At 31.2% G+C, this 10,374-nt stretch overlaps 1 protein-coding gene and 1 long non-coding RNA gene across 10 annotated transcripts in view; one reads left to right on the top strand and one right to left on the bottom strand.

The window, feature by feature from the left end:
* The window catches only part of LOC117175901 (cytochrome P450 315a1, mitochondrial-like), a 584,936-nt gene that overhangs the window by 63,216 nt on the left and 511,346 nt on the right, over positions 1–10,374 (bottom strand). For all 9 annotated transcript variants that reach the window (XM_033365765.1, XM_033365785.1, XM_033365734.1 and 6 more), the window contains one exon: positions 9,596–9,808. In XM_033365765.1, the coding sequence (XP_033221656.1) occupies positions 9,596–9,808 (213 nt within the window). The remainder of the gene's footprint in view (positions 1–9,595; positions 9,809–10,374) is intronic.
* Positions 7,626–10,374, top strand: part of LOC117175951 — an 80,760-nt gene continuing 78,011 nt past the window's right edge. Inside the window, exon 1 of the long non-coding RNA XR_004467554.1 lies at positions 7,626–7,836. This is a non-coding gene — a long non-coding RNA (uncharacterized LOC117175951). The remainder of the gene's footprint in view (positions 7,837–10,374) is intronic.

Genomic DNA, 10,374 nt, shown 5'->3' with positions numbered 1-10,374 from the left:
GTTATGATGATTTACGTTTTAATCACTTATTGCTGTTCAGGAAAAATGGTTTCAGTTCTTCATTTTAATTATTTAAAAAAATCTTTAGACAAAAAGAAAATTGGAAATAGAATAAAGCTGTTATCGTCGTGACTTTTAAAATGCACTAAAATGTACTTACGTAGCAAAACTGATGCTGTGTAAACTATCTCTTTAACTCGCAGGAAAAAAGTGTTCATGTAAGCTTAAGGAAACAATGTTTATTCCCCATAAGTGTCAGGCTGTCGAAATATAAGAAGACACAGTTATTTTTGTTGTTGTGTTTTTAGCATTGAGTGAAATAATTTGCTGGTAACGCCAGACTGACATATTATTTTTGCCGTGGATATACACAAGTATACCAGAATATAATTTGAAAAGTGTGGAAGCTGGTTGGACTAAATTACAAAAATTATAAAATAATTAGTGCCTAAATTATTCTGGCACTTGAAATACATTACTATGAAAGTTTAATGTCTACTTTTTGCAGGTTTCACAAGATAAAAACGGTTCAAATTTTTATTGAAAAAGCAACATAAAAAGTATTTTTTCCGTATTTTTAATTTATTTGAAATTTTTTTCTCTATTTCTCATAATATTTTTGATTATTATTAAATGAAATATAAGAAAAGACGGCATTAATTAGTTTGACGGAGTTTTTTTGTAAGATTTAAAGAATTAATAAATGTTTAAAATTGAAAAAAATGTATCACGTAAAAACAGAGAACTTCTCCTTTCTTGAAATAGGTTGCAAATTTTTGTTAGAAAATATTATATTTAATGTTTTGGTATACATTTGTATAGGGTTAGTGCTGGTATTGCGGAAAATTGCATAATGGTTGACAGTTCGAAAAAACATTAGAAAGAAAATAAGAATAGTTAAGGATGAAAAATATATTAGGTAGAAAAACGATTTTTTTTTAAATGACTAGAAGAATTTTGTTACAAATATTTTTTTAATTCCTTCTAAAAGTTGCATTGAATTACATTTTATTTATTTGAACTTTACATGTAAAAGGGTTTTCCGTAAACTATATTAAATTTGTTGTATCGATTTTCATAGAAATCTGTTCTGAACATTATTCGGATGAAAGAAAATTGATTTTGTGGTGAAATCTTCCCTTGAATTTTTTTTATTGCGTGGATTAATGTCCAAATTTTCTGTGAAACTGATTGGTCAATTAAAGCGCTAGATCTAGTGGTACCCATAATTTCGTAATTGTAGACCGTTAAAAAAAAGGTTTTAAAAATTAAAAATATTTTTTCAGTTAAAACAAAATTATTAAGTGAAAACAAAAGAACACTTTTTTAATTGGTTGCAATTGTTTTAAATTATTTGTTTGCTTTGCTTAATATTGAAATTTTGTGTAAAACTAAACATTAGAATATCGCGCTAGGGTTATTATTGTGGAAAATTCCGTAATGGTAGATAGCTGGAGAAAACATTTCGAAATATAAGAATTGTTAAGACTTACAGAATATATTAGGTAAAACAGAAGACTTTTTTTTAATTCCTTCAAAACTATTGCAGGGAATATTTTCTCAATTTCTTCAAAATTATGATTGAATTTTGTCTTATTTTTTGGAACTTTTTCTGAACACTATTGGGATGAAAAAATGAGCTTTGGTGGCAAAGCCTTCCCTTAAACATTCTTATAATTCTGTGAATAAATTTAGAATTTTCCGTGAAACTATCTTGTCAAATGGAGCGTTAGGGCTCGTATTACAGAAAATTTTGTAATGGTGGCTAATTTAAAAAATTAAAACGTACCAATTTTTGACATTAAAAAAAAGTGCTACGTAAAAACAAAAAAATTCTTTTTAATTGCTGGAAAATGTTTTTAAAAAATTATTTTTGAATTTCATCTGAAGATTTCACTAAGAATGGACTTATTTTTTCAGCACTTTGTTTGGAAATAGTTTCTGCACAAATTATATCTTATTTTTGGCATATATTTTTCTAGAAATTGGTTTTGAACATTATTTATTTCAAAAAAATAGCTATTGTGTTAAAGCTTTCCTTGAAAAATCTTTGTTTTGCTTCGATTAATGTTCTCGGTTCCAGCGTGTTAAAACCTGTTTTATATCTGAAAAACCGGTTTATACCAAACAAACCCCTCTAAACCGGTTTAAGCATTGCCAGCACCCTCCCCGCTTACGTGCGTACTTGCCAATAGTTTTTTTTTCAAAGGGGAAGACCACTATATACCTTACACATGTGAATCATCAGGCACAACAAAATAATCTACAGTTTAAAAATTTTTTCCTCTAACAAGAACAGTGGTAGAGGTTATTTAGAGACTTATTTATTTAATTTATAAATGACCTAGGAAAATTTCTCCCTTTGTGATAAAGTGTAAAAAAAAACCATTTTGATCATTACTATTCTTCATTTAATTCCCTGAATATAGTTTTCAAACAGTTTTTGCATTATTTTGTGTTCAAAAATGTGTTGTTTTAAAAAGAATATTAATTTAAGTTACTATTTAGGAAAAAATTGTAAGAAGAGCAATGTTTTTTTAACGCAGAAATTAATGATAGTGGGTGTAGAATATTGTTTTGACAAATAAACGAAATCGAAATTTTTTCTCTGGTAAAAATTACGTTAAAAATTATTGTTTCTGGAGAAAATGTATCGATATACCACGGACAGTATATGGACAACTTATGGCATTTTTTTGATAATTAGTTTCACTTGCGACTTTTGCGTACGCACGTACATATATCGACGCATTTTACAGAGTTGAATCAGTTCAATTGTTGTATCTAAACGAGTCAGTATGTCGCAAGTTCACAGTTATTCAGTAGAAATATAATCCTCCGTGGTCTTTGATTTGTTAAAGTTCCCCCAAATTCAAACTATCGACGTCTGGTTTGACACTCAGACGAAATAAACTGTTCCTGATATACCAAAAATAAATGAGATCAACCCAAGTCATCACTACTTAAACAAGTACTTACTAACGCTGCTCTTAAACGCTTGGTTATTGTGTCTGAAAGCTTCACGAAGAGAACCACGCAATGAATGATTCTGCCTACTATTTACGGACTTAATCCTTCATTTTTCAAGACGATTCTAATTGGACTAGAGGTTGAACCACATGGGACATTTCAACCGCTCAATAAAATTATGAACAGCTCAGGCAACATTATCACCTTCGACTCTGCAAGGAGACGGACAATGACATGCAGCAGGACGAGGTTGAGGCCAAAAAGAAAAAGGTACTCGTATATACTCCCGAAATAGTTCTTTAAAAGTCTAGTTTCGAAGGACTGAAAAATGTTATTGTATGTGTCGATGAAAGGTTCAGAAGGATTCAACGACTATTAAAACACGCAGAAACATGTAAAGATTTTTAAATTGAAACAATTGTAAATTATTTAAGCGCCAAAAATATTAATTCACCAAATGAGGAATTAATTCGTCAAATAATTAAGCTTAAATCTACATACTTTAGAAGTCAGGTACAAACAAAACTTGAGAAGCAATTCATCGAATTATATTTTGAAATCGTTTTTCTAGAACTGACTACCATCTTAATTTCATACATTGTAGGCGAAGTTGAACTTGTATTTTCTACACGTACTTGAATAAATGTATTTTATTGCAAAAATACTAAATAAATGCACAAAGATGTGAAATTGTAATTGAAAACAATTTTTGTATTTACTACCTGTCACTTAAAATAATTTAGGACAATTTTAGGTTTTGATTAGTAATTAGATATTATACATACATTTAAGTATTAGCAGCTTTGTTTTTTTTTACTCCAACACACTCTTTTCCAAACTGAATATAAAGTAAGATTAGGATAATTAATTTTCGTTGTAAATATTTCTCACATTTTTCAGCTCGATCATATACATCCTCGACTCTCAGGCTAACAGGGAGGGGGTGTGGCCCCCTCCCCTTTTCAGCTGAGAAACATTTGTTTATTAAGATCATGTGGAGCGCGTCCGCTTTTCCAAATAAGAATAATCCTTTCAATTGAAAAATTTTCAACCCCTCCCCTTTTCCAACTCGAAATCGTCCACTCTAATAATTATTATGGCCGCCATATTGTAATTAGTATGGCCGCCATTTTGTAATTATTATAGCCGCCATTTTGTAATTAGGCCACGCTTTTCGACCAATCAGGAGAGGCCACTCCCCTCTCTTGTTCGCAATCCTCCTCTTTAGGCCACGCCTCTCGACCAATCACAGCCCGTCCTATGGCTCGGGTTATCTACTCATCTTTCTAATGATACTTGAAAATTTTCGAAAGATTTTAATATACCATTTTTTAAATTAAAATTATTTCTTGAAAGAAAGATCCTACTCCATCTTCACTCCATTGGGAATCGAACCACAAAACTTCTGATTTCCGGTCAGGTGCTTTTCCAATTAAGCTATTAGAGGGATCAGAATAAGAACTCTTAATTCAAGAACATAACGCCAATTTTTAGCTAGGTGTTAATGGTATAAGTAATTATTAAAAAAAATTTTTTTTTTTTTAATTTATCTGCTATATCATCAGAGATTTACCTTACCGACAGTAGATCAACCCTCCAAACCATGAAGACAGAAAATCTACACAATATCGATTAAGTTAAGAATCTTCAATAACAGAAAATGCTTAACGTTTTAATAAGACTAGATGGAAAATAATATTTTTAAATTAAAATTATTTCTTGAAAAAAAGATCCTACTCCATCTTCACTCTATTGGGAATTGAACCACAAAAATTCTGATTTTCGGTCAGGTGCTTTTCCAATTAAGCTATTAGAGGGATCAGAATAAGAACTCTTAATTCAAGAACATAACGCCAATTTTTAGCTAGGTGTTAATGGTACAAGTAATTATTTAAAAAAAATTTTTTTAATTCATCTGCTATATCATCAGAGATTGTACCTTACCGACAGTAGATCAACCCTCGAAACCATGAAGGCAGAAAATCTACACAATAATCTTAACTTGATCGATATTGTGTAGATTTTCTGCCTTTATGGTTTGGAGGGTTGATCTGCTGTCGGTAAGGTACAATCTCTGATGATATAGCAGTTAATTAAAAAAAATTTTAAATGATTACTTGTACCATTAACATCTAGGTAAAAATTAGCGTTATCTTCTTGAGTTAAGAGTTCTTATTCTGATCCCTCTAATAGCTTAATTGGAAAAGCACCTGACCGGAAATCAGAAGTTTTGTGGTTCGATTCCCTATGGAGTGAATATGGAGTAGGATCTTTTTTTCAAGAAATAATTTTAATTTAAAAATATTATTTTCCATCTAGTCTTACGAAGACGCTAAGCAGTTTCTGTTATTGAACATTCTTAACTTGATCGATATTGTGTAGATTTTCTGCCTTCATGGTTTGAAGGGTTGATCTACTGTCGGTAAAGTACAATCTCTGGTGATATAGCAGATAAATTAAAAAAAAATTTAAATACCATTCTTTATTCAGAAAAATTCTAGAATTGAATTTTACTTATTTTTAAAAAAGGCTCAATACTTTTTTTCTTAATATATTTAAAAATTTTATAAAATATCTAAAAGTAATAAACAATAAAAAAATTCAAGTGCAAAAATGCTTTAATAACATTCATGAACTGAAACGATTTTCAGCTGTACAAACATCTACACAAAATGCGTAGTTTTCAATCTATCCAACTCTTTTATATAATACTCTTATTCAATTATTAATGCAAAATAACATTTCTTAAACAATAATTTTAAGTATGTGAAAAAGCGAGTCATATTTCACTTATTTAACAATAGACTCAATACTTTTTGTTTTTAAATATTTAAAACTCTTAAAAACGACCCAAAGGTAATAAATAATAAAGAAAGATGCAAATACTAAAATGCTTTAATAACATTAATGAAAAAAAATAATGTTCTGCTATTCGAAAATTTTCATAAAATGCACAGTTTTCAATTTATCGAATTCTTTTATCATACGTTTTTTACTAAGATTTAAATATGGAATAGCTTTTCTGAAACCACAATTTAAATTATGTAAAAAATAATTGAATTTCTCTTATTTTACAAAGGGCTCAATACTTTTTTCGTTAAAAATTTAATCCGCTTAAAAATGATTTAAAAATGATAAAAAGAACTTTTGAGCGCAGATAGGACAAGAGTTTGTAGCAAGCTTGCATAAATCTTGCTATGCAAGTTTCGGAAGCTTGCATCGCAAGGTTCAGACAAGCTTCCCGCAAATAAAACAATGTTCGCCATGCGGCAATATTACGAGACAAGATTGAGAGATCATTGCCATGGGAATCTTTCTGCAAGCTTGCCTGCAATATTGAGGGAACATTGGAGGAAGATTCGTGGGCAAGTTTTATTATACGAAATTCTAATTAAACAAAAAATGGGAACAATAAAAACCTCATATACCAATGTGGCAAACGGGGTTTTCAGAAAGAAGAAGACTGCAAGATATGGCACATTCTTCCTAGTGTCTCTTTCTCTTTCTAATGTATCGCCATGGAGGGTAGTGCGTAGGGTTCGCAGTGCAAACCTTGCTCTTTGTTGAAGAAGACTGTACCGCCAACGCTCGACTCGGCCGAAACAATAGGCCCTCCGACGGCGTGATGAACTTGGAGTCACAATGGATTTTCACCGATAACACAAACTACAAATGGAACCATATAAAATCGATCAAATGCAATCAAGTGTTTAAGTCTGTTGGAATCGTTCTGATTGAAATAACAATCAAATGTTAAAGACTGTGGGAATCTTTCTATGATTGATCGATTGCAACAGACTTAAACATTTGATTGCATTTGATCGATGATAGATTTTATTTTATTCAATTTTTGGTTTGCTTTATTGGTTATTATTATTCATGTATTTATTACAGAAAGAGAAGTCAACACAACCTAAAAATAAAGGTGAGAAGGGAAGGAGGGGGGTCGTTACTGTAGACAATAGTTCTTGCTACGTCCCCTAGGTGACGCGGATCTCACATTTTGCCACAATCTACAAGTACCCCCCCCCCCCCAATACATTAGAGTGGGCAGGGTTAAGGGGCTGGATGCGAACCCTGTGGTATCTTTTACCCACGCAAAATAAGAAATTATAGATAATTAGCATTCCAGTGGTTAATTCAGGCCATCGATGGGTGGCGTTTAAAGAATAATCCGTCTTTGCAGACTTTGCATCGCTACATGACAAAGAAATGTCGAGCCATCTCCTGGAATTACATGTTTGGTAAAAAGGAATGTGCTAAAATAATGTAGAGACCCTAGGCTATAATTTGAACTGGATATTGTTTTTTATACTGCTTTTAATCTATGAAATTAAGCAATAAAGTGATTTTTCTTGAATTTTCCGGATTCAGCGGTCATATTGGGCCCATACTGTAAATTTCTCGTAAAAGGAAAACTATCAATATAAAGGAGAGATTCTAAGCTACGTTTCCAATCGAGTTTTTACCCCTTTACAGTAAATCATAACAATTTTTTTCAAATTTAAATTTTACGCTGCATGTGATGGGTGTAATTATCCGGTGTAAGCGCACATGCGGATTTGGCGCGCCTGTCGCCCTATTTTGTGGCATCTGGTTACTGATCATTTGTTACTCAGTTTCAGATACCTTCAATTATAAATGCTGAAAATGAAAAATTGTATCGAAAATGCCAAAAATGGCAAATATATTATTTTCTACGTGAATAGTTATCCGACGACAGAAAGTTCGAATCAAAAGTGTGACTACTCGGTTAGACGGAATTGTTTATTTTATAAAGTTTATTATGGGGAGATTTTCTACTGTGAACTAAAGATCAATATTTTCCTGGCGAACCCTGCGGTTTAGCTGAATCAATCTTGTATGGTATGTAATGTAATAACTTTTTTCCAGTCCTACTAGTCTTAAAAATTCGTTATATCATTTGTGCAGGCTTTTTTAAAACTTTAAAAAAAAGAAAAATCAAATGTGGCAAAAGTAATATTCACTTATTAATAACCAGGAACTAATAATCTATTAATTTGTGTTTGAATGGGTTTTAAGGTGTTCTGAAATATGTTTCTGAAATGCGTATCTGAAACGGAAATTCCAGACTCCCATCCAATAGATAGGCTGACTTTTGAATCTGAACATGAGTTTTTTTAATTGTACACGTAATTTTTTTTTTTATACACGTTCAGCAGCGATTATAAATAAGTATTATCTGATTGAGGAACGATTCTTACGATAGAAAATAATTTACCTAAATTTACAAATTTTTAATTTGAATTATTTGATTCTCCGCTGAACGAATTAAATTTTGAAAGAGTGACAATATTAGTCCAAATTTTGTATTATGTTGTGCTGAAGATGCGACGACGTCGACCGTATACGTTCAAACAATACAAGTTGAACGTCCTTTATATTTTATGCATTAAAAACAGAATCTTGTGTTTATTTACTTTTTTCAGGAAAAATGTTATACATGTTGAAAAGCGTACTAAAAAACGAAGTGTGATTCGCTCTCGAGTTTCATTATCTGACTTAAAATAAGAATATTAAATGTACGGAAATATATTCGAATGACTGAAATAACAGGGCATTAAGAAAATATAAAAAATAAGTTCCCAGTTAAAAAATAATATTATCTAGTTTAATTTCACAAAACAGCTCCCGGTAACAAGCGTTGAGTGCAGAAAAATTAAGAATTTGTATTCCTATGAATACGCGATTTTTCGTCCGTCTAAAAATCCCCCAACGGGAACAGAAAAAGTGCAAATCCTATTCCTCTCAATCGACTTAGTAAAATTTAACGAAAGAATTTATTTAACCTATTTTTCATTATTAAATGTTTTTATAACTTATAAATTCAAAAAATATTCAAATTTATATTTAATTATAGTTCAATAATTTATTTAAACGTCTTAAAAAATGCAACAAAGAAATCTATGCAAATGTGTGAATTTCAATCATTTAACTCTAGAGAGGCAGAGTTGAATTGGTGAGAATTAAAACTTCAGAACTTACATTCCGCATGAAGGAATTAAAACAACTTATTACGCATATTTTGTGAACTTATTAGAATGAATTAAATAAAATCAAAATATGACCAATTCTGAGGAATAAAAAATATCTCTGTGAGGTGCGTTACCGGTACAATTAGAAGGAATTACATATATTGAAAACACGTTCTCTTTGGGAGAATAGAAGACTGTGTGGAGGTCGCTATGGACATATAAATGAATAAGTTTAAGAGGTATCTTATTCTTATTGTGTCATTTTAGACAGATGGAAAAATCGCGCATTCAAAATAATAGAATAATCTTCACTTTTTCGCTGAAATCTGAAAATATTAATTTTTCTATATTCTACGCTTATTACCGGGCTAGCAGTATGCATTAAAAAACAAATCAAGGAGCAAGTATCGGCGAGTCTTAACACGTCAAAACGCCTTCGACGCGCGTTACGCTCACTGCGTGGATACTTCAATAACTTATTCAAAAATCGAGTGAATCGCTCCTCGCTACAGAATGTTTTTACACGTGTATTTTTAGTGTTTTCAAGTATATGATATAGTGTCATGTAATAAAACACATGAATATTTATGTGCGGTTTTTGAGTACGGAATTATTGTTTTATACATTACCTCTATTAAAGCCAAATTTATTTTGACTTCCGCCAACTTTTTACCTATGCAACTTCTAAGTCCAATAGCGAAAGGTATTGTGGCAGCTGGATGGAGTACGCCTTTATAGCTCCCATTTTCTAGTCGCGTCCACCGCTCAGGTTGAAATTGATCAGGTTTGATAAAATTTGTGGGATCCCGTCCACTGGAGTACAAACTCATAAGCAAAATTTCCTGTCAAAAATATAATGGCATTATATTCTAGCTGGAAGATGAGATTGAAGTTTATATTTTTAATCAGAAAATTATATATGGGTGACATTCATTGTATTAGGTTTACTTTTGAACATTCTTTTGAAAGACTCTTTGGTCAAGTCTTTTAGGATTTGCGTTCATGGACCGATTTTTAAAAAAGTGAGTATTATAAAGTTTTTTGGATCATAGAATCCGAATTTTATAACAGAACATGAAAATTCAAAATGAATGATCCAATGCGACGGCCAACAATTTTTTAAAGAGTCTTAATTTTATAAAAATGATTCCATTCATGGACGAATAAACTTTTTAGTACTGGTATCAGCTAACTTGAAAAAGGGTCCCTTAACACAGCTGCACATTTTGGCAATTGAATCACTAAAAAAATGCATAAAAACAGCTTATACCATAGTAAAGCTTACCTTATTCCGTGGTTTTTTTTCGTGTGACTCTGTTCTTGCTTGACTTTCGACGATGACATAGTTATTTTTCAGAATGCTGTATCTAATTGAAAAATGGTCGTATCAAGGTCTTGAAAAAAGAAT

Source organism: Belonocnema kinseyi, chromosome 1 (assembly GCF_010883055.1).
Source record: "Belonocnema kinseyi isolate 2016_QV_RU_SX_M_011 chromosome 1, B_treatae_v1, whole genome shotgun sequence".
NCBI lineage: Eukaryota > Metazoa > Arthropoda > Insecta > Hymenoptera > Cynipidae > Belonocnema > Belonocnema kinseyi.
The sequence above is the reverse complement of the archived record's forward strand: the minus strand, read 5'-3'. Positions and strand labels throughout refer to the sequence as shown.